This window comes from Lycorma delicatula, chromosome 2 (genome assembly GCF_047948215.1).
Source record: "Lycorma delicatula isolate Av1 chromosome 2, ASM4794821v1, whole genome shotgun sequence".
In the NCBI taxonomy this organism is placed as follows: domain Eukaryota; kingdom Metazoa; phylum Arthropoda; class Insecta; order Hemiptera; family Fulgoridae; genus Lycorma; species Lycorma delicatula.
The window spans coordinates 220,450,555-220,476,155 of NC_134456.1; the positions used below are offsets into that span (position 1 = coordinate 220,450,555).

At 27.6% G+C, this 25,601-nt stretch overlaps 2 protein-coding genes across 3 annotated transcripts in view; both read left to right on the top strand.

The window, feature by feature from the left end:
- LOC142319660 (pleckstrin homology-like domain family B member 1) overlaps window positions 1-7,909 on the top strand; it is a 615,345-nt gene extending 607,436 nt beyond the window's left edge. Inside the window, exon 19 of the mRNA XM_075357205.1 lies at window positions 2,995-7,909. Within this exon, the coding sequence (XP_075213320.1) occupies window positions 2,995-3,183 (189 nt within the window). The 3' untranslated portion in view covers window positions 3,184-7,909. The remainder of the gene's footprint in view (window positions 1-2,994) is intronic.
- Window positions 7,910-14,725: 6,816 nt separating this feature from the next.
- The window catches only part of Mob2 (MOB kinase activator 2), a 202,811-nt gene continuing 191,935 nt past the window's right edge, over window positions 14,726-25,601 (top strand). For both annotated transcript variants that reach the window (XM_075357211.1, XM_075357210.1), the window contains exon 1: window positions 14,726-14,912. In XM_075357211.1, the coding sequence (XP_075213326.1) occupies window positions 14,908-14,912 (5 nt within the window). In that variant the 5' untranslated portion in view covers window positions 14,726-14,907. The remainder of the gene's footprint in view (window positions 14,913-25,601) is intronic.

The following is a 25,601-nucleotide window of genomic DNA, read 5'->3' on the forward strand; positions in this document are numbered from 1 at the left end:
TTGATATTTACGAATGTAAGAAAAAATGTGAATACGTTTTACATATAGTTTTGCGAACAGTTAAAAAACTCAGTTTACTTTTGGATCATTAACAGCTAACACTTAGCTGTTAATGATTATTAAACAGTGCTTTTCCAACACATGTAATTTTTCCTACTGTTGATGTTCATTTCTAGAAATATTTTTAAAAAATCATGTGTAATATTTCAAACCTGTATTTTATTTGTTATACTAGCAATTGTTATTTAAAAATTTAGGTTTGCAAAATTTCACATTTTGTATCTAAAATTTTATACATTGTTAACAGTAATTTACACTGTAGTATTCAATCATTATCATCTCTCTTTCACTATCATTATTATTATCATTCCCGTGTATTTCATAACTCATTATCCCATCTTGCTGTAATTGTCCTTGGAGTAACATCATGACAAAAACCGGTGCACTTTATTTATTTTTTATAATTATTGGTTTTAAGAAAATTTTGTTCGTGTGCTTTTAATAACACACTTTATTTTATTTTTTCCTAACATGTTTCTTGTAATTTTCAAAATTAAATTTACAGTATACCCATTTTGTGTGAATTATCTACTAAAAGGTCTAGAGACATTTTCCAGTTTGGGCTAATATTTGAAGCAGATCACACCACCATAAATATTCAATTTCTCATGAGTTAACAGAATTTCTTTAAATATGTCTCACTGTGTGATGGAAAACAAAAACTCAAGAGTATTTGAATCAAAATGGTGACCACCTTCAAGATGTAATGTTTAGAAATTGGACATTTAGATTGAATTCTGTTAAATAAACTATGAATTTTTAGTAGAAGTTCTTTTTTTAAATGTATAAATAATCATGAAATTTTAAAATGACCTGTTTTATTGGCTCATCCTTACTATGATTATTATTATGTTATAATATCCAATGCTAAGAGCAATAATGACTACAAAAATCAGCTGTTATAGATCTTTTTTTTACGGTTGAAATGCCTTCGACATATAAATACATGGAAAAACTTAGAACTGGGCCATCAAAAGAAGTTTTTTCTATGAAATATTAAAGGAATATAAATCTGCATATTGCCTAGTGGTATAGGTCAGGAGTGGCTAAATGCCCAGCCTTCAATGCATGCCATGCTGCATTTAATTTAATTGTTTGGCTAAGAGCCATTTTTCACTTCTTGATTACTATATCTTGCATGTAAATAGCAATAAAAACAAGTAGAATCACATTTGAAGCAGCAAATTAAATATCAACCTAATGATAATTTTCAGATTCATTATAACTTTTTCTTAAATTCTTACTTTAATATTTTTTTTCTGATAAATTAATTCCACACATAAGCTTGAGACTTTTCCATAGGAATGTGAAAATGGAATTTCATAGCATATGAAAAATGCCATGCCTGACCGAGATTTAAACCTGGGACACACCACACATAATTTAAAGTCTAAAAGTAAAGTGAAATTTAAAAAAAACAACATTATTTTAATTGCGCTTACATATACCAAATATGTTTATTTTTTAACAAAATTTCCTTCTACTTCTACAGCGTTATTTCATCTTTTACCAAGCTTTTGAATTCTTTCACAAAAAAATTTTTAGCGTGGTCTGTAGCCAATTTTGAATTGCTTCCTGCCTTCCTTATCTGAACAAAAATGACTTCCTTGCAACTCTTCTTTCAGTGGGCCAAAGAGATGAAAATTGCTTGAAGCCAGGTTAAGACTGCAAAATGAGTGATCCAACTACTAAAAACTTAGATCTTGAAGCCAAAGGATTGTTTTGTAAGCCATATGAGGGTAGCGTTATCCTGAAGAAAAGTCATACCTTTTGAAAGTTTTTTACCACACCTTTTGGATTTGATTTTTGCCTTCAGTGGTTATAGTAGCTCATAGCAGTTTTCACTATTCACTGTTTCACCTGTAGGTGTGAAGTGAATTAAATCCGGATTGTCCGTATCCCCCAAAAATTGTCAATGATGACAAAAACTCCTCTGGACATATGAGTTTTAAATTTTTTGTAATAAACGATGAAAACTATTTCTAGACTAAACTTAGTCGCTTACTTTCATGTTGAAAGCAGTGGATCCATGTTTCATCGATGATTATTGTTCGCTTGAGTCTTATTTATCTTAATAACATTTCAAAAGGTTCTGGGCCACTTTCAAATAATTCTATTTATAGATGTAGGTCAATTGATGTAGAACCCAGTGAGCAAGTATTTTTGAAAGTTTACAGAATCATGGAATCATCCTTTGAAAAATATGACAAATGAAAATTGATAATGTTATAAGGAATTTTACTTTAAAAACACACCTTGTAATTGTATAATAAATAATGGAATCTCCTGTTATGACCAAATAAATTAGTAATGAGTTCATCTTCATTAAAATTAATTTTTTTACCGTTATAATGTCTCTACAATCTTCTTTGATTTAATTTTTAGATATACCCAGAAAAACTGAATTTTGTAATATTTTCATTAAAAATATTGCTGTTTTAAGTTTTGTCTGTATTTGCCTTATCTTGATGTTTGTTCCCCTACAAAGCATTTTGATGACAAAGTTTGTTTGACTACAACAAAAGTGATTTAGAAGTGAATTGAGTGTTAGATAATTATAACTTTTTTTCTGTGTTTTAAATTTAAACTGGAATATTATTTTATAGATGAGAATGAAAATTGTAGTTTAATAAATAATTTATCACAGCAAATAAAGTCCCTCTGTAAAACGCTTTCTGGTGATACATCATCATCTACCTTTATACTTGATACATTTTAGGCATTTAATGGTAGATCGTTCCCCTGTCATTATCTTAAAATTACATTCTAGCAACTGTAATTTAATTATCATTTAGTAGATCAATAAATAATTAAGTATAAGAAGTAATCAGAGTTCTGCTTTAATTAAAATTCTTAATCACATATAAATTTATTCATATGTTTGTTTACATATTAAATTAAATATATTTATTAATTAATTAATTCTTTTTGTAGGCAATTGAAGAAGTTTATGTTGATCATCTTAATTCTGTGAAGTCGCCAAATCCACAGGTTACATTTGTTATTAAGAGTAGTAATAGGACTTATCATTTGGTTGCTCCAAGCCCTGAAGCTATGAGAATCTGGGTAGATGTCATCTTTACTGGTGCTGAGGGATATCAAGAATTCTGTTTAGGGTCATAGCATATACAGCATTTATTTTTGGAAATTATGAAAGAAATAATTGTTTTCAGCTTTGTATACGTATTGTTTACATAGCATTATGAAAAATAATTATTTTTGAGGGATGTTTTACAAGCTAATACATCTTCTAAGTATCTGACTTGAGATTTGGGAAGTAATGTTTTGTATTTTACTCGCAACATCTTACATTTTATGTTACAGTAATTTTACATCTTTTATCACTTCATGATAAAGGTAGAAAATGATTGAAGTGATTGTTGCATGTTTAAAATTATGAATTGGTAAATAAAAGTATTTGTATAATTTCTTCTTCTTTTTTTTTGTTTAATTGTTGATTATTTTATATAGTTTATTTAATATAATCAGGTATATAATTTAGTTATTAGCCCAATTTACATTGTGCAGCTATAAATATGGAAAAAAACAACTGGAATTTATGTATTTATTTCATAAAAAATTACTGTTAATTTGGATTTAAGAGTATTAATACTATTATTACAGTATAATATTATATATACATATGTCATTTTGTATTAAATTGTTTTTATATTACATAGATTATATTATTTTTTATTAAGTATTGACATAAAAATGAAAACATAAATAAACAAACATAATAGGCCTAATTAGAAAAATGTAATTATTTGAGTTTTAACTAGTTGGGTAATAGTTTTCTCATTTAAGCATATATGTATAATCTATTTATAATAGGAAAAATCTGAAGTTACTTTAATTCTTTTAAGCAAGTGCTAGTTATATGATAATTAATTAAATAATAAGAAATAAATTATAATTTTTAGTGCAAAGGTACTATTTCTTAGTTTGAATATTTTATAAATAATAAAAATATTAATATTTTTTTTTTTTTTTTTTTATAATTAGAATAAGATTTAAAAAATACTACTATTTCTGTCTCAGTGATTATTGATTCTAAATAGAATCTATAATATTTGATTGATGATATTTTTGTTATATTTATTGGTATTTTGTTATTACTGTTGTATTCTTATTGTCTGTTTAAAAATCTAAAAAAAAGGGATTTATTGCTTTTTTCCATATATAATTCATGTTAATATTGTATGGGTGGGCATTCATGGATTTAATTTTTCATACATCTTTAATAATAATAATAAATAGATAATCAGAAAATAATTATATTAAAAGTGTCAGATGATTTATGTGATATATTAAATAAGTGTATGAACATTGTGTTTGTTTATTGCATGTTTAATTGTGAATTGGTAAATGTTTATTTTTATTTATTTAATTTAAAAAAATGTTTTAATAATAATAGAATAAAGTGAAAATTAATTTTTATGTCAAAAGGTTATAGATTTATCTAAATTGAATATTAGAACTCCGAATATTATTGAATTCTATTATTACATGTCTTTGCTTTCTCATTTTTTGTTAAATTATTATCAAAGAATTTATTATGTACTTGTATTATTATTATATTCTGATTTCAGATTTTTAAACTTATAATTTTTTATAATATTAATATCTTGTAGCTTTATATTGTTGCCTTATATTAAATAGCTTGTCTGCTTTCAATATGTGTATATAAAACAATTACTGGTATAGATAATACAATTAATGGATTACAGTTTTGTTTTTCATACCCATACTTATAGACTGATTATTAAATAGTTTATTCTTTTTTTTGTGTTAAAGACTAATATTATATATCAGGTAATCATTAAAAAAAAGAAAAGCTTATAATAGTGTTGTTACATATAATAATTTCCAAAATGCTATAACTTGAGAATAAAATTTATTAATAAAATTTTTTTTTATTTATTAATAAAATTTATAGTTTTCATCTAATTCTTAATTTTTAAATGCAGTATTACCATGATAGTTTGAGTTACTAGACTTAAAAGTGGTGTAGATTCAGTCAGCTAAAATATTACCTTATGTGATTTATTAACTACAGTGACATCAGAATTCCAGTCTTTAAAAAATATTAATTTAAACGTTTAATCAAACTCTTTTGTTGCATAGTAGTATGTCAGCTTTTCATCCAGAAAACCATGTTCAGGCTTGATATTTTCCATAACCCATAAATTTATCTACATTCCATTCCTACTCACAAGCTTCAAACTTTTTAAGTGCTGAATTAATAATCTAAACAACAAAAAAAATCTGAACAATATTTACTTACTTTAGAAAAAACAATGATAATATCTAATTAATAAATGGTATAGTATGGGGGTCAATATTTTATATTTTGATATTTCGTTAACAATAATAATGTTACACATAAATTTGAACTCGTTGTATGCCATGTTGATATATTAAATTGAAATAATAAACTTTTATAAAATTTAGTATTTTACAGCAATGATGAGTATTTTTTTTATTTAATTTTACCATTTTCATATATTCTGTTTATTAATCCTACTAAAAGCAAGTTTTAGAAAAAGTGAAAAAATAAGCTAAATAAATCATATAATGATGTACAAAAATTTTAGTTATATGTATTTGATTATTGAGTAAACCAATTTGATTTTTGTTTAAAATAGAGTAAATAAGTTTTAGTGGCTCTGTGTAACATTAATACGGCTCAGTAAGAATGTTTGCCACAATATTATTACTGTTGTCTAGATGTCCAGTTCTCTAAATCTTGACTAAATAAAATGAGGAAAGAAAATACAGTGGTGACTAATTAAAATGCTAGAATTTAAAATAATCATTTACATCATATTTTTTGCGAGAGGAAGTTTTTACACATTTAAAAAAAAGCAAAATTTTAATATCATTTTTGTGACCAAACTTCAGATAATTTTAAGAATTTTTTTTTGTTTTGTGTAAAGAAGAATACTTGAGTTAGTCATCTTAACTGAATAAAATATTTTCAATTACTTTTCTGAAGGACACTTTGAGTTGTAGTTAAAGCAGTAAACTACCCTGATGAGAGCCATTTCCAATATGAATTAAATAAGCCACCTTCCTTTCTGTATTATTCATTCCTTCTTCTTTGGATGATTGCTGTTGGAATTGTGTTGATCATTACCTCGGTTCCTTTTTTTCATTATCATTCATTAACCAGCCAAAAGTAAAACTGCTACTTTTTTTGGGGCATGGAATGGTGCCCTTTTTCCTGTAGAACTGTATCGAGGATTCTTATTTTGTCTGTGCAAATTTTTCAGAAAACCATATTAAAATTTATTTACCTTCTGGGTAAATTCAAACCTGTTTATCAGATTTACTTTAAAAACTGTAAACTTCATAATCTGATATGTTCACAACACATTGAATGTCTTCAAAGTACCATGTTATAAATGAATGGAGGTGAAATAACAATAATATTCTTACTATTAAAGTGTATTTTATAATCTGCTCGATGTTAATTTCTAAAGCTAAACAGTGCTAGTTTGTCATATAGATAATTAGTTTTAGCTAATGACCATATTTATTTTTGTATATTAAGAATAACATGGTAACAGCATGTGGAGATATGAATGTTTTACACCAAACTAGGGTTTACTGATTGGAGACCCAGTTTTTTTATAAAAATAAAATGAATGAATGGTGATTAAAAATACCAGTTAAGCTTTTTTTAAAATAGACCAAAAAGGTTTCTTTATGCTTAGAAATAAGCATTACACAAAAATAAGCATTACACAAAAATAAGCATTTTTTTTTTTTGTATTGCTTACTGTGTGGGTTTATTTTTTTATGATGAAAAATAAAGTAGTAATTTTATTAACAATAACTTGCTTAACTCTGTTTCCTTTACTTCCCTTATACGCATAACAAACATTTTATAACAATAAAATGAATTGAAACCTATCAATCCTTCACTGTACTTATTAACATTTAAAAAATAATTAATAGTAATATAATAATTAAAAAAGTTATAATATAATTGTTTCATTCTCATCTCTTTTTTGTCCTGTGGTGGGATGCGTGTAACTAGTTTCCGTGAAATTCTTAAACTGAATTCTAATTGTATATCGTAGATCTTCAACTATCTGGATATTACTGTATTGTTATAAAACTGTGAATAAGCCTCAGAAATATTTTATTTAATGCCTAATTTTTTAAATATTGACATTTGTAAAGGTACTGGAAGATAAATATAATAATTAATATTATTTATCCCAGTGGTACATTCCAGTTATACTATGTTAACACAAATTACAAAACTGCTACTTTAAATACTTATTTCTTTTCTTTTTTATAATTTTTATGTGATTTTTGTTGTCATTTTTGTACTGAATGATTGCACAGTTTTTATGTATTTTAATATAAAATCCTTAGTAATATGCATGTAATCCTAATCTCTAGTTAATTTTGATTTGTTTTATTAGTATGTGTATTTTTTAATGCTTTCAATTATAAAGTAATAGTTTCAGTATTTACTTAATACAATAAAGAAATTTCATTGTGTTGGTAGTTATGCTACCAATTAGAGCTATTTAGCAGTAATTTTCATTGATTACTATTAACTGTTATTACTTATTTCTTAATGTATTAATTATATAAATATTTTTACTATATGTAATTATATTTCTATATACACATACAGTTTTTTTATGTCAAAAGTTTGTCATCATTATACTATTTCAGTATTAGTTATGTACTATTTTCATTGTTAATTAAATATTCTTCTGATGAAAACTACTTTAAAAATGTAAAATGTATATATATTTTAATTTATACATTGATATATATATTATAAGTAACTATTCATTGAATGCTTTTCAATAAATTTATTTCATTAAGGTAGTATAATTTTTTTTAATGTCTTTTACCTTTCACCTGTGCATTGACAGTTTCCACCAGTTATTTTCTTGTAATCCAATAAGAGATCTAGACCTCAAAATGTATGAGCTGGAGTGAGTTTAACTTCTTCTTGGGAGAATTTAGACTTTATCTAACTGCAGTGAAAATTTAGAGTCCATACAAAAGTAAAGAAGACACAATTTCTTTGGGAAAGTTTTCTTTTTAATTTCTTATCATAATCTTTTTTTCATTTCTGTATTCTTAGTCCAGTGTTGCTAAAGTTTTTCACCCTCATCCTTATGGCATGGTTTATCCAGTCTTCAAAATAGGCTGTTTTTTCAGCAGTAATAATCATTTTGCATAAATTTCTTTTCAGTAAACCATTATAATTGCAAAATTATAATATAAATATTTATATTATGCAATAATAAATTCTAATTTTGCAATATTAAATAGTCATAAAACAAGCTCCCAACCAACATCACCCTGTATAAAATGAGTTAAATATAATTTTGCAATAAATAATATTTTATAGTTATTACAAACATTTTTTTAACCGGGTACTTGCAAACGTTGTCTAAATGTTTGCTCACAATAATAAAACCTATAAATTGGATAGAGTACGCAACTTCATTATTTTTGTCAGAGCTTTCTCATAATGTGGTCTGTTTAATAACTTATTTGGGTCCAAATCAGACAAGGTCCCTCTAATGTTTTAACTCAACGAAGAGCGACATAAATCTGCCCCTTGGCAAAATGTTTCTTGCCAAGGTACTATCACTGCCCTGTCAAGAGTCGTACCCTGCAGGGTACAATTTTTGTGAGCAGTTACAGTCCAGCTTAATAATAGAGATAGCATTCTGCACTTAACATCTCCATATCCCTTTGTCACTCGGATGTTATACAAACTGGTGAAATTACTACGCATCAATCAACATCTTTCATTCTAAGAACAATAGTCTCGTCATCAAATTTTATGAGTACAGCTTCCAGTAACTCTCCTTCCTTGAGGTTGATCTTCAATGTGTTCTCGGCCTTCCAAAAATGATTTCTGCCAGCGGAAAACTTGTGCTCTTGGTAAGCAATGTTTCCCATAGGCCTCTTTCAACTTTTCAAAGGTCACACTCGCAGATTCCTCAAGTTTAACATAAAACTTGATTGCACAACGTTGCTCTAAATTCAGATGCTCCATTTTCATAACACAACAAAAACACAACTTCACTGTTGGCGCTGTCAAAAATAATGTGTTGGCTGAATAGAGTTGAAACTCGTACTAAGCATGTGGAAGGGATGCATAAACCGGTCTAGCACAGACTGGTAGACACAGCATTGCCAGATCGCTCGCAGTGTTACCAATCTCATTACTTTCCTCACACATCTCATATATGCTCTTGAGATCCTATTTTACATGTGGAATCCCATTTACCTGCCTAATGGTCGGTTGAGGCACTAACTTCATGTCTAACTGGTGTTGGCTAGCACCAACTTCAAAAATGGTTATTTGTTATAAATACTTTTACTTTAGTTATTAAATAAAAATATAATCATTTGTAACTTTTTAGTGTTATTTTTTTTTTGAAGTTTGTTTTTATTTCTACTCGTTTTTTGGTGGTTGAGTTTCTATTAACCACACATCTCAGGAATGGTTGACCTGAGACTGTACAAGACTATACTTCATTTACATTCATACATATCATCCTCATTCATCCTCTGAAGTAATACCTTACAGTGGTTCCAGAGGCTAAACTGAAAAAATAGAAGTCCCTTAAAATAAAATTTCTTAAATCAAATTCTTCAAACGGTGGACACAGTGAATAACAGATTAGAAAACTTATTATTAAAAAATTATTTGTATGTTTAATTTTTACTCCTATTATAAAAGTATTGTTCAGTAACATTTATGAGAGTCATTCTTCATTCTTTGTCTATATAAAATGGAAACTGAAATGGTTTTTAGCATTTGAGTTAACAAGAATACAATTAATGTTAGTTTATTCAATCTCATTTGGGTCTACTATTACAATTTCATTTTTTGTATAAATAAAATTGTATGAATTTTGATGAACCACAAAATGATGAGAAATAGTGATGAAAAGTTTACAGATGAGGTTATAGTAATTGTGAACCACCAGACATGTATTATAGCCAACTTGTAGTAAAGGAAGCTGAAATTAAAAAATTTGGTGTGGACACCACATGACTTCCTTGTACGCCTATTAAATTACATATACACATTTTTTGCTGCATTTCATTTAAACTTATTTCATTTGAAAGTGAGATACGATAATTCAATTCTTTAATAAAGTGGACAGTTACACAGTTGCTTAGATAATAGTTTTTATTAACATCAAATATTTAAACAATTATTAAATCAACAATCTTACATAATATATTAGGATAGAGTAAAAGTCCCTTTATTACTTGTATTACTAGATCAGTATTATTCATATCGTTGTGAGTTGCTGATTAACAAAAATTTCAGATTTCTGGTGTGTAATATAAAAAAAAGTTAATAATAATTAAATTATTCTACTTAGTGAACTCCTGTATACTGCTTACAAATGTTAATTTCAACCTTATGGTATAAAATATTCAATTTTTATTATTGGATTATTTGGTGAATAATTAAAAACGAAAAAAAGCAATCATACAAGAAAAAGATAACATGAAGAAATACATCTCAAAAAAACAAGATGAATATGAAGAGAAAGAAAATGTTAAGAACAAGGGAAGAGTAAAAAAATTAAGAGAAGCTGATAAACATAAAGAGGAAGAAAATCTTCAAGACCAAGAAAAGAATAAAAAGATTAAAGAGGATGATGAATATAGAGAGAAAATTTGAAAACTAGAGAACATATACACAAATTAAGATCAAAAAAATTATATCAAACCAAGGAGCGATTAAATGATTGGCGACAAAAAACAAATAAACAAAATTATGATACTGACTTATGGAGAATGTTGTCCAACAATATCAGAGGAGTAATGAACTGAAAGATAAGAATTTTTTGCAATTTATTAAAGAACGGCCATGTATGCCTCAGCATATGTATTGTTCTTGTGAGGGTCTATTTTTCAGTCACTCTGTTGTTAATTTTGATGTAGATAAAATTAAACAGATATTCCAGAATATTCAAATAAAATTAAACTAGAAAATCCAAAAATAATATGATTCTAAATTATAATTTTCAATTAATATTAATCAGATGTTTCACCAAATCTATTACATATACACATATGAAATAACGCCTATTAAATTACATATACACATTTTTAAAAGTACATAAAATTTTATTTCACTAATAACTTATGATTTTTTCATATTGTTATTATTGAATTATTATTTATTGGAAAAATTTTTTTTCAATCACAGATTAATAAATCAATACATTTTAATTAAAAAAAATAAATTAAAAAAAAGGACATGAAGTCTGATTTGAAATGACATGCCTTCCCCTTCTGCAACCCAAATATTTCATTAATTAAAATTTTATTTGGCTACAACTGGAAGCAGTGAAAATAAGTACCACTTATAGTATATACATGAAAAGCTCTCAGTGTAGGCTTATTACTGCAGTTAAGAAGAAATCCAAAATTTAAATTTTTGGGCTTTTTTGATTCAGTCAATTGCAATGAAGAGGGGAGGTGCAGAACGAGATGTTACAACAGTCTTAAATGCAAAATTTCAACATCCTACGGTTAATCGTTTTTGAGTTATGCTAGATACGTATGTACAGATGTCACACTGAAACTAGTCAAAATCAACTGAGGGATGGTCAAAATGGGAATTAATGTTGAAATCTAAAACAAAATTTTTTGCATTACAATACTCTCTTTACTTCCGTAAAGGAAGTAAAAATTATTAATTTTTAATTAGAAAAACAAAATTGCCTGGAAAAAATGTAGAAAAAAATTAAAATAACTAATTTCATTCTCTTAAAATAATTAACCCTGTAATGTTGATTTCTATAAGTGTTTCAGGAAACAGAAAATTTTATAGTGTAAATAATTTTTAGATTTTTATATGATTTCGCGCATAAACAATTTTATGATAATCATTTCTATCATCTTAAAATTGACTTTAAGATGATAAATTTATTTCGTGAAGAAGATATCTTGCAAGCAAGTTCCATCCACCTTTGTGCAGATATTCCTGCAGTGTCATAGTGACATTTTGCATGATTTAGTACAATATTTCAATAATAATTCTCTTGATTTTGGTTTCAGTTCTTCTATCATAACTGGTTAACTGCAATTCACCTTGCTTTTAAGGTTACCCTGGAAGAAGAAATGGCATGAAAATGCTAACCATTTCTCAAAATTAAATTGTTGCCAAAGAACTACCATATAGTTGCTATGAACATTTATGCTGTGTGGTACTAACACAGCTTGTTTAAAGCAGGTGTATTCAATTGTTTGTTGAATATCTACAATTTTTGTGCAACAACCATTTCCAGCATATCAACATGATTGTAGTACACAGGTTATTTATTAATGAACTCATTTATTTGTGTAAAAATTTATTCACAGAATTGTCATTACATCATTGGTTTTGAGTTCCTGGATAATTTGCAACTGATGGATAATGGCTGATGATTGATGGTAATGTAAGTTTTGTAACAATATTCTTTGAACATTCAGACTGTACAATCATAGACACTTTGCTTAACAATGAATTGAACAATGTAGGCTTCTTATGCCAGCAGATCAAACAATCTCAATACTCTGGTATAAAGGTAGTTCACACACAGCCTGAAGGTTTTACAGAGCCAAATCTACTAAAAAATTCCTTACCCAAATATTAATTTTAAGTGCTGATGGAATGCAATCATGACATTCTAAATTAAAATCATATAGAAGTGAAATTCTCTATGTGCAGCCTCTACACTGTTGTTATTGTAAAATGCTTTGACAGCAAAAGCACATCACACACCAAGGCTCTATGATAACTAAATTGCAAGGTGACATAATCTCAGATCTGTGTATTACTCAATACTATCAAATGTCTGCAGCTAACAATACAGTTTTCAAAATTTGACTAATCCTTAAGACACTACGTATCAGCTGGTCTTTGGTTTAATTTCCAGCAAGGGTGATGATTTCATGGAAAATTCTATATTATAAGAATTTTATACACTACTGAAAGGCTAAACATAAAGTATTTGGAATAAATTATATACCATCTGAATTTCTGTGTTATCTAGAAGTAGAACTGAATAAGCTGCATGTGTGAGTATGCAGAATTTATTTATGAGGTTGGATTAATACCACTTGCATTTTAACAAAGTTTGTAATTTAGAAGAAATACTGAATAACATAATTTTATTGCTAAGAAAGAACTGAATACTGAAAATAAATAAGAATAAAGCAAAGATAGATGGAATGTGTTAAAGGAGGGTATTGAAAATTGTGTTTCATAGAAGAAAAGAGAAAAGGGAGAATTTTATTACCCAAGTAGTAAAATTACAAAGGATTGGTAAAATAACACAGAAATCAAAGGCAGAATGGTGCAAGTATGGAGAGCTTTAATCAAAACAAATACAGATCTAAGAATTAGAAAGAAATTTTTGAAAATATTTTGTATAGAATGTTTTGCATCATACTAGTGAAAAATGGTGAATAGGAAAAATAGAAGGGAAAACAATAGAGACTTTGGAAAAGTAACGAGACAAGAGAATGTTTAAAATTAGATTGGTCAATAAGATTCAAAATGAAAAATTTGTAAGAGAAACAGGAGAGATGAAAAATTTATGGCAAAATCTTGTAAAAAAAACTGGGATGGCAGGCCTTGTATTAGTGATTAGTTGATATCTCACATGTTACTTATCATTTCCTAAAACAGGACTGCATAGAAGGTAAAAACTATTAAAGGAAGACAAATACAGAGAATACAAAAAACACAAGATCCTATGTGGTTAAAAAATTAGTACACATTATCAATCATTGTTAAATTGTAATATTATTCTTGATCTAAATATATTAATATGTTTTAGTATTACTTAATGTTTTCTCTTTTGTGTTGGGAGGGGGTTATTGTCAACATCTTAGGTGTGCTGTGTGTGGCAGAAATACTTTTTACCAGGATACTGTTATAAATTTGTGTATTAGGTTGTGTGTAACATGTTTTCTTAACAGAATATTGTTTTGTGATAATGATAATAAAATTATTATCTCTTGATGTTGATTATGCAAAAGCATGTTATTTTTTTATTTCCTACAAATTCTATTTATCATACTTGCATATATAGCCTTTCATTTTAAATTTAATCACAGAAATGTGTTTTATCTAGTATGCCTTAAAGTCGTTACATATCTATAAACATACAAAACAACATTTTTCTTAATATTGATTCAAGATTAAGTTGAATTGTGTTCATTAGTTTAATATCACGGGTCTTGAATGTTTGAATTGAAGCGCTTAAAATGTTACTAATGTTTTGTTAGTGCTCCACTTTTGAATTTAGGTAGCACTGTTACAAGATATACTGCTATATAACTTCAGACATAATTTAACTTTTTCGCCAGTCTTATTTGATGAATATGATTAAAAACATAACTAGTATTTGTAGACTATATTATTTGATAAGTTATTTAACATTTAATTTAGAAAAATGAAGTTATAAAATATAAATATTTTTCTAAGTGTCAGACACCTTTTATTATTAAAAAAAGAATATATATTCTTTAAATTTAGCTGTTTATTTTACGAACAACACGCTAAACTGATGCGTTGTAGTGGCTAAAGTAACTGCATTTCCCTGAAAAGATTTTAATAACCAAATGAGGTAATCACCTGACTAACAACGATGTGATTTAACAGGCACTGGCATGTGGCAGTTGAATAAAATCGCCATGTTACTTTGTAGGTGTTTAATGTTGTGAAATGGTGAATTATTTTTAACAATTTAAAATATTACTAGTGTGGTGGATTATCCGACAACTTTCAAGCTGGATAGACTACCAGAGTACCTCCGCGATACCGTGGATTGGTTTATGGGGTAGGTAGTTTTTATTCATCAATGATTCCATTCGTAAATTGCACTTGACTTCATTACCGTATATTTATTTTTTTAATTTTTTGTTTTGCTTTTGTATTATGCATTGTCCGTTTGGAATTTTTAATCAGATAAATTCTTGTTTATATTTTTTATGACGTTGTCTTTTTTTTTGTAATTGACTTATCTTTTCTCTTTACTAAGGTCAGTTACAGACAACTTACGAATTCAGTGATAATTTGTTTATATTGTTATTATGAAGCTTCGTTTTAAATTTGGTTGTATTTAATTCACTCGCAAAGGAAAATAATTAAGACCATATGATATCGGGTTTAAGGTATTTGTCGTGCTGAATAATCACTTTTATTGATTATTGTTATTATTCTAGGAATTAGTCATCAACTTTCCTGGTACATTAACTTGTATTTAATTTAGATTTTAAAACATATCAAAAGTCTTTTTTTCAAAATTGAATGGCCTGAGTAATTTAATTTGCCCTGTCATGGAAGTGTGTTATTTCTGTATGTTAATCCTGGTGTGAACGCAGTTATTTATATATGTTGTTGAAAATTTGGGTCTATTTTTAGAATTAAAATATTCTTCTCTAATTATATATTGTTCCTTATTTGTTTCTGTTGTTAGTCATTTGTTTCTACATTGATAAATTGTCATTGAATTATAATTCAGTTATATTGATATTTGCCTTTTGAATTAATTAATTAAAGTATTATGAATGCAATAATTTGGGTTTTCCTGGTTTTGCTATTTTACAAGTTAAGTTGGCAAAAAATAAGTATTTATGTATATTTATAATGATTTTTATAAATACATATTTCATAATTGTCAAGTTTTACTATCCTTATAATCACTTGTAAATAAAGGAAATTTAAATAAATTTATTTTATACATCTAATCAGGGTATTTCTTTATTGAGTTAAAGTACGTATGTCACAGTATGTGTTTATAATGTTAGTACTACTTCAAATGTTTTTCGTAAACAGTTTTATATAATCATATAAATAGATATCTAAAAACATTGATTTTTTACAATGTTAAATGAATATGAAACTATTATCTTGGGATATTTGGCATTTATCATTTACAAAATGCTAAATATTTAGATAATATATTAATAATTAAAATAAACTAATCAGGATGATGAAAACTTACTAAAATAATGATTCAGATCTTATAATTAAAAAAATTCATCTACTTTATTTAATACTAAGCATAAAATAATTTATTAACAAGTAATGTTATAAGTGTTTCTCAGTTATACATTTTAGATCAGTAGTTGTTACATTATAGATTCCTTAGATTTATATGCTGAAAAATCTTCTATGATACATAAATAATCATTCTCTTATAACTAAATATAGGATTGACATTTATTTCCTCAATACTGTATAATCATCTAATATCTCAGAAAATATTTTTTTTAAATTATAAAATAAGACCAGCTCTTGCATTAAGTTGCTGGAAAATGATTACACGACTAAATTTATGGATTTTATTAATATGTAAACATCATTTCATCATGCAGATCTGTGACTGTGTAGAACAATAATGTAAAAGACTCTTGATAATAATAAACTTTAAGTCTTAATAGTACATTTGTTCTATCTTATATAGTGATAAGTGTCGTTATATTTTCTATCTCTTAAATATCAAGTTATATTTAGGGATGATGGAATTTGTTGATGTTTATGATCATTCAGACCTGTGTAAGGGTTTTCATAGAATGGATTATTAACATATTTATAAGATCTCGTACTTAAATTTTAATAATAATCTTATAAATGTTTTTCGTAGCTACCTTACAATTTGTAAACAATATGTTCACAGAAGTATATATCTTATTCCTATGTAAATCCTGAGCCAATCTTGGTCTATTTATGTATCTTTTTTAATAGAATAATTTGCCATTTATGATTAATAATTAAGGTTGTTAAAGATGTTTAGGGAGATTTGCTCTTTATTGTAGGATGGTGCTTGTCAAATTGATTCAATATTAATTTTATTAAATGTGTACTCTATATATATATATATATATATATATATATATATATATATATGAGAAAGAAATCAAATTAATTGTAATTAGACAATAATTTTTTTTTTTTTTTAAGTTTCTATCAGTAATATAAAGGATCTTGAATTTATTTCGATAATAAGTTGGTTTTTGGATACTTACGCAGAATGTATAATAAAAGCTACAGACTTTGCTTTATCTTTAGGATTTGCTCAAAATTCAGATATGAGAATGTCATTTGGCTGTGTAAATGTTAGTTCTTAGTGTGTATATATATATAAATATATATATATATATATATATATATATATATATATATATATATATATATATATATATATATAATAACACCAACATTTGGAGTCTTAAACCTATAGTATTATATACAGTTTGTAAACAGAATTTCATATAATATATAATAGTAATAATATTTATACTACCAGATACAGTTCATAAAATGTAAGAACACATACCTATTGACTGAAATGCTTTCAGAGCTTCAGCTCCATCACCGGAAGACTTATTTTATAAAAATACATAACTAAAATATTACTTTTAAAAATGTATATGTAGTCAAAAAATATTAAAAATGTCAGCATGTATATCCTATAAAACATCCTAAACATGTATATAAAACATCCTATTTCTTCTACCATGTACAATACAGAATAGTATTATCAAATCATTAATCTTTTTGTCAGGTACACTGAATTTATCAAATTCAATCTGTTTATATAATATTTTTACATCAGTATTATATTTATTATTTATTAGGGGTTCCGTAACATTTGAAAATTTTGTGCTACCTTTTTTGTAATTATTATAATGTTCAGTAAATCTCTTTATGAATGACCTGGTGTTTTTCCTATTATATACATTCACCGTTGTCACACTTGATTTTATATATTATATGTAGTTCATATTTGTTAACCATATTATTCTGTAAAATATATTTTTTTGGTTTAGTAGGTATACTATATATACAATATTTTATACTTTTTTATTAAATAAATAGTTACATTTGTGGTAATGTTGCTATTGTATTTTTATTTAATATAGTTATTATGTGTAACATGTTTATTTTGGTGACTGTTACAATTTTTAATTTGCTCTTTTCATATACATTAAATTTTTGTTAATTAATCAATACAGTTATTATATCCATTTATATTTACTATATTTTTTATATAATCAATTTCTTTATTCATTTTATCTTATTATTATTATTACCATCAGTGTATGTATATGCTCTATATATCATATTTCTAAATATATTTATTTTATATATCCATGGCATGTTAGACTCTTTATGAGAAGTGTATGTATTATATTTTTGTTTTCTATAAATACCTGTTATGTTATTTATTAAACTCTATGTTTATATCCGGATAATTAATACTTTGATTTTTATCTATTCATTTGTAAATATTAAGTTTTTGCTGTATAAATTTAATTTATTATTAATTATATTAAGCTTATTGTTTATTTTTTCATTATATATTACCAGTATGTCATAAACATATCTCATCCAGAGCAAAATTTCATGCATATGCATAACCCCAAATATTGTTTATTCAAGATGTTGGATATATTTCTGACATAAAACAGACATTGGTGTTCCCATAGCTAAATATTTAAGTTTGAATATAGTAAACTCAAAATAATTTTGCGGATGTATATTCCTTATAATTGTGATTGTTATTTATAGGATTTTCGTTATTAATAAAATTACTTTTTCACTAATTTTATAGTTTCATTTATAGGGTTATTTGTATACATATTTGTTATATCATACAGTATCATATCATCCAGTATCATTACCAATTACCAAATTTTTTAATTTACTTATTAATTGAAAACCATTTTTTAATGTTTTACATATAATTTTAACTTATTTGTTAAAATAAGTTAATAATATTAATATTCTGCCTATTAATTTAGCAATGTAATATGAAGGTGCTGTTTTAAAGTTAATATGTTGGATAATGTGGTTTGTCTATTTTTGGTAAGCCTGTTAATTTTGGAGCACGTGGTGTAAATGGATATAATCGTGTATGATATTTTACGTTGTTATTGTAATTTAATGTTTAATTATTTGTTTGTGTGGTCTTATTTCTTTAAAAATATTTTCTGCAATTTATTTATTAATATTTTTAATGTATTCATCCATATACATAAATTTATGGTATGTCTAGTCAGAGTATATTATGCATGCTTGTTTATTAATTATATATTTTAATGTCAGTGTACGTTCATTGTGTATGTATTCATTTGTATATTTTTTTCATATATATGGTGTACTATGTTAATCATCTTTTTTGTAATAAAATAACAATCTAATGAGATTGCTAAAACAGTATTACTCATTAGTAATACTGTTTTTATCTGGTAATTGTATTTTTTTTTGTAAATTAATTTCTGTGTCAACTATTGTTCACTTTATGATATCATTAGTATTAATTCCTTTATTTAATATATATTTATTTGATTTGCAAATAATTCTTATTTCTATTTCATTAAAATTAATATTGGTTAAATTTAGAACTGTGTGTAATGTATAAAATCAAGTGTAATATACTAAATTAAGGTAGATCTTTCCTATTTGGAAAAAAATAAATTAAAAAAATTATTTAACCCCGATACAAAAGGCGGACTATTATTTAACTCTAAAGATATATAAATGGAGAAACCAAAAAAAAAAAATTTACTGAACACAGGTAGTACTGAATTTTCAAATGTTATGGAACCCCTAATAAAAAATAAATATAATACTGATGTAAAAAAAGATTATTTGTAAATGTTAGAGATAAGTAATAATAATAATATGAAAATTGATATATTGAAAAAATATTTTATCATATTAATAAATATAAACTTATTAATAAACAGATTGAATTTGATAGTAAATTGATAAATTTGGTGGACAATTTTATGAATTGTATCTGGTGGTATAAATATTATTATTATTATTGTATAATTATTTGATAAAGTGCAATGGTTGTAATGTTAGATAAAATAATATGTATATATAATATATATATATATATATACTCTGTATGTATATACTCTGTATGTATATACAGAGTGCCTAAAATAAATGTATAACTCTTTAAATGGTTATTACTAGAAAACTAACATCTTGTTTTTTTTATTATTGTCGGTCATTGTTACATTATGTTATTTACTCTGTAATAAACATGTTTGAATTTTAGTTGTCTTTTTACTAATGTTAGTTGCTTTTGAGGCGCTATTGGAAAACTAAGATTGTTAAAGAGGTTTGGAGACAGGTAGTGGAATTTGAAATACCATCACCTCCAATGAGAGTAACAATTTCAAGAATTTGTGACAGGTTTGAAGAACAGTGGTAAATGTAAACAGTGGATGGTTTGGGAGGATTAGAAAAACCTCTAAGAGTAATGAAAATCTTACTTTAGTTATGCAAACCTTTATAATTCCCCAAAGAAAACTCTCAGGCCATATTTTTGTGAGACTATAATTAAAAAAGACAGTGTTCATAGAATTTTATAAACTGATTAATGGAGACCATATAATCTATAAGACTTCTACGTGCATTAAAGGAAGATGATCCAGACAGGCAAGTACAGTTTTGTGAATGGTTTCAAGACAAGTGTGAAACAAATGAAGATTTAATTTTATGATTGGGTAAAGCCTTTTTTAAAGTTAATGGAATAATTAACAGTGTTTATTATTGGAGTAATGCAATTCCACACATAATTGAACTGAAACCTGTTAATTTACCAGGCCTAACAGTATGGTGTGGTTTATCTCCTACAGGGATTGTTGGGCTGTTATTCTTTGAGGAACCTTTCACCACCATCACTTACTTACAAATTTTACAGAACAACGTTATTCCTATTCTATGTAACCCATTTGTTGATGAAGTAGTTTACTATGTAAAAGAAGATGGGGCTCCAATCCACTATCATGGCATGATTGAATCTTTTGACAGTACTTTTCTGAGTGATGGATAGAACAAAGAGGAAGTGCTTTGGAGTTCCTGGCTTGATTTCCAGACTTAACACCATGGCCTCTACTTTTGGGGTATTTTAAAAGGCACTGTATACACTACAAAACCAAGCAGCAGTTAAAGCCCAACAGGGCAAGGAACAAGGGGGTTGGTGTGGTGACCGGAATGTCACTAGGCGGATGTCTTCCCCTACAGGGTTGGGATGAGGGAGCAGTGAGATAACGAATTGAAAATGCAGATAACACGACTTGTTTAGCTGCAGTGCAATTAGCATATCACTTTGTATTGATGTTAATGGTGTTCATTTTGAAGCACTTATTAGTTTAAACTTAAAAAAAGTCATGTATCTAACTGTTTTCTTTAATAAAATGTAACTGTTCAAACTGGATATACTTTTATTAAGACACTGTGTTATATGTATAAAAAGGGTATTTGAGGTTCATATATTTTAAATGTTGCTTAGTTTAATGATGTTAGTGAGCCATCAATGCCCCGAAGTGGGTGATGTTTTCCATGAATTCCCCTCCTTCGAGGGTAAAGTAACAAATTACTCTCGCCAAGGCTTCACTGCATAGATACTACCCAATAGGGCACATCTATGCTCCACACATGGAGCTATCCATCATCGGAACAATCACTACCTCCACCAGTTCAACACCAATGATAGGGCATATCAACAGGGAGCTGATACAGGGTCTCCCTATCCTCGTGGTACCTAACTTTTCTCTCATGGTGTAGGTAAACTGGGTACACCTAATCTCCAGCCATCATCTGATCTTGAAGCCTCCTAACTCCATGTAAATTGTCGATCAGCCACAGTCCATGTGCACACAAGCTATAGAGATGGAGCCCCTCAAAACATCCGTCACTATACTTATACTCTCTATCTCAGTTAACCCGCCCAGGCCAAGGGTCTTAAAGTTTCTAATCGTAGCATTTATTAATCCACCTCTTGCACCAGTTACAATTAGTAAAACCAATACACTACGGACTCCCGTGCCATTCATTACAGTTATCGCAACCTTTTGTTACTTTTCCTTCTTTTCCCTGGCACCATCTCTAAGGGAGTTGCTTAAAATGGACAGCCACGTCCACAATGAGAGCCTTCCCTGGTGTTTTAATTACCAGATCAGGCCTCAGTGCTTCAATGCCAGATCTGAATATTCCTTTGCAACAATGAAACCTGTCTGGACAGCCTCTGCCTCAGTTGCGTCAACAACTCGGTTATGTCTTGCCAACCATCCACCCTGTCCAGCAGGGCAGGTCCCTGAAACATGCCAAGAATCTCATCTTTACTATGGCACCTGCTACATATAGTTTCAATATTGGGATCAATTCAATGGTGACAGCAGTTGGTCAAAAAAATTGCATCTCATCTTCAACTAGTCTTATCTCCTTCCCAGGAAACAGCGTCTGTTTACATAACCAGCTATTACCAGAATGGTTATCCTTAAAACAATTAACACCCTTGCTTTGAACAGGTTGACTAGCCCACTTCTCAAGCTTAACAATCTTCCTTTCCTTCTTCCATTCCAACAAGGGAGGCAGGCTGGTCGGCCACTCTAAGCCCATTTGTACTGAACTACATTTGTCCAAAAATAAACCAAGGCCAACCCGACACAAGTAAGCTGAAGATGAATTTAAAGCGCGTTGTAATGCTTCATTTGAATCAAAAAGTAATACCAAATCATCTGTGAATGCTAAAACCAGGAGCGGCACTCCTTCCAATTCAAAGCCTCCAGGCAGCTCCCCTAGTTATCGAATTAATGGATCAATGACAGGGTGGAAGCGTATCACCTTGCTTTACACCACGTCTCAAGTGACACCAGACCAGCACCGCAGTTCTTAAGTTTGGTTGAGTTACCCTGGTAAATACTTTGGTCAGTTTGTCTCAACTGGCTGCTTACACATCTTTTGAGTCCTTAAGATGTCTAAAATGGCTGCATGCGACACGCAGTCAAATGCTTTTCTATTGTCGAGAACTGCGGCATGAAGACTACTTCTTTTACCAGCAGAGATATCCTTATCCATTAATCTAATATTGATGAAACAGTCATTACCCGTGGTAAAGCACCTCTGTGCCTTCGACCTTCTGTGTTTCTCAACTAGTTACTCAAATATTTTTCTTTGCATTTGGAACCTGCTTACTAGCATGGAAATTGTAGGATTTTATTTCACTTTTAAGATAATAAAATTAGACATTTTTGTTTTAAACAAATTTCTTATGTTTATAAAATGAAAACATTTCAGTGCATAATTTAATGTAGCTGAATTTATCTTTTTGTTTTATTGAATAAAAAATTACAATTTTTTTTAATGTGAATTTCTGTCATAAAATAGCCAGAAAATTAGATTAAAATACTTTGTAAATATAGAAAGTATGTTTTACTTAAAAAATTACAAATTAAAAACAAAAATTAAGCATTCCTTTAAAAAGATTTGTTACTTTTGAGTTGTTAGTAATCCAGCAGTATGGATACATTTGGCCTTGAATAAAATTATATACCATTTCCAGTCATGAGTAACCTTATAATCTGCTGTGAAAACGATTTATATTCTTTGTTTTTTTCTTATTTGTATGAGATTCTCAATATTATATTTGTCATTAATATTAAGTATCAATCTGTAGTTTTGTACTAATGAATGTCTAAATTTGTTACTTATTAGTTATTTGTTACTTACAGGTGTAATTTTCTTTTTAATTTCTTATCAAGATAAAAGTAAATCCTAACTTTATAACAGAATCTAACTGAATTAGAAAAAGTACTGAGTAGCATCAGATATTTTTTTTTTTTTGTTTTTTGTTGGATGAGAAATGAAGATAAATAATAAGTTGGACTAGAACAAATGTGTAGTGAACTGTGATAGAAGGGTGATAAGAATTTAATTTAGGGGTACACAATATATTAGAAAAGGAGGTTTTTATTATTTAGGTAATAAAGTTATAAAAGTATAGATGGAGTAAGGACAAAAAAAAGTTTGTATCTATATAGCAATTAGAAAGAAATTGTAGAAAATATTTTTTAGTGTGCACCGCTTTATAGGAATGAAATGTGGATAGTAGAAAAAAGATAGAGGGCTCTGAAATATGTTATATGAGTGTTGAAAATTAAGGTAAAGCAAAAAAAATTGCAAGACAAATTTGAGAGAAGAGAAATTTGTGGTAAATTCTTGTAAATATCAACTATTTGATAAGGCTTATTCAAAGACACCCAGGCTTAGTTGTAATAGCTTTGATAGAGAGGGATGTGAACATGGTAATGACTGAAGAGGAAGACAAAAATTGGAATATAAACCTTCAAATCTTGATTTCAAAGCGTGCAAAAATTGATGCGTACATATTCGAAGCATTCGTTGGTGGGATTACAAATTAAAGTTGCTTATGATATACCTATGGAAAATTAAAGAGCTGTTAAGTTGTACGTGGAAATTTTTTAAGAAAGGCTGGATGATGCGTGTGATTTTTTATGAGTATTTTGTTAGAGAGCTGCAAGATAAGCTTAAAGGCCTACTGTGAGAAGAAAAACATTTCTTTTAAGATAGTCTTCCTTTTTGTCAGTATTGATAATCGGCCTTCAAACAAAGCAAACTTCAATGAAAATATCTATGTTTTATTTCAACTTTCTAACATCACCAATAATATTACTAATATTCAGCCGATGGATTGCAGGAGTACTGCTGCATTTAAGACGTATTTTCGTGAAACTTTTCTTCTTTGAAACTTTTTCAGAGTTTTTTAAACATTATGATTCAGATAGCTATGACTTAAAGTGAAAAATTGTGTTGCAAATTCAACAAGGTGGCAGATGATGTCGTTCCTTGAACATGTTGCTCAAGGTCGTTTGAATATACTGTGGCCTGAAGTAGCACCAATCTTTATGATTTACAATTGGAGAATGATTTTATCCGCGCGTAAATAGGCATGATGTATTGGACTTACTAATGTTAATGATGATAATATCAATAATGTTTTGATCCGATAAATAAGAAAATACAGTTTTTTTTTTTTAAAATGAAAAAGTTTGAGAGAAATTTAAGTCTTTTAATCTTAAATAAAGTCATTTTATTCTTCTAATTTAAATCTTTGAAAAAAAAAAATTAAGTCTTTTAGAACATGTAAGAACCTACATGTGCAGGTTTATGTTACAGGCTTGCTTTGAAATTTTTTATCGACATTATTCAGAACTAATGAGAAGTTCTTAATTAAGAAGGGAAATAAACACCCTCAAAGGTTACGGAATACTCAAAACTTCAAAGTCAGCAGTACATTTACCCATTAAAATGATTTTTACAAAATTTTTGGTGGTATTTCAAGAGATAGTTCTTCACCCGATGAGCATTAAACTGTAGCGTAACCCTTTACATCCTCTATGAATCCTGCTGAATATTTTTTTACTTAGTTACTGTACTTGTCTGATGTCGAGTCCAGTAGCTGTTAATTAATCAGATGTACTTAAAGCAAAAGATATATCTACTGCTCTTAGTGTTATTCTGTACTGTTTCTTTACGGTTTCTTTTTTGTTTATTAGGAAGAAACACAGTTTAAGATTTTAAGAGATGATAATTAATTTGTTTTTTAATGTGTTTGGAAATAACCTTAGTAGAAAAAATTGTTTTAATGTTAAACAGAGGATTACTCTTCCCCCTATCGGTATTTATTTATTTGCACGCT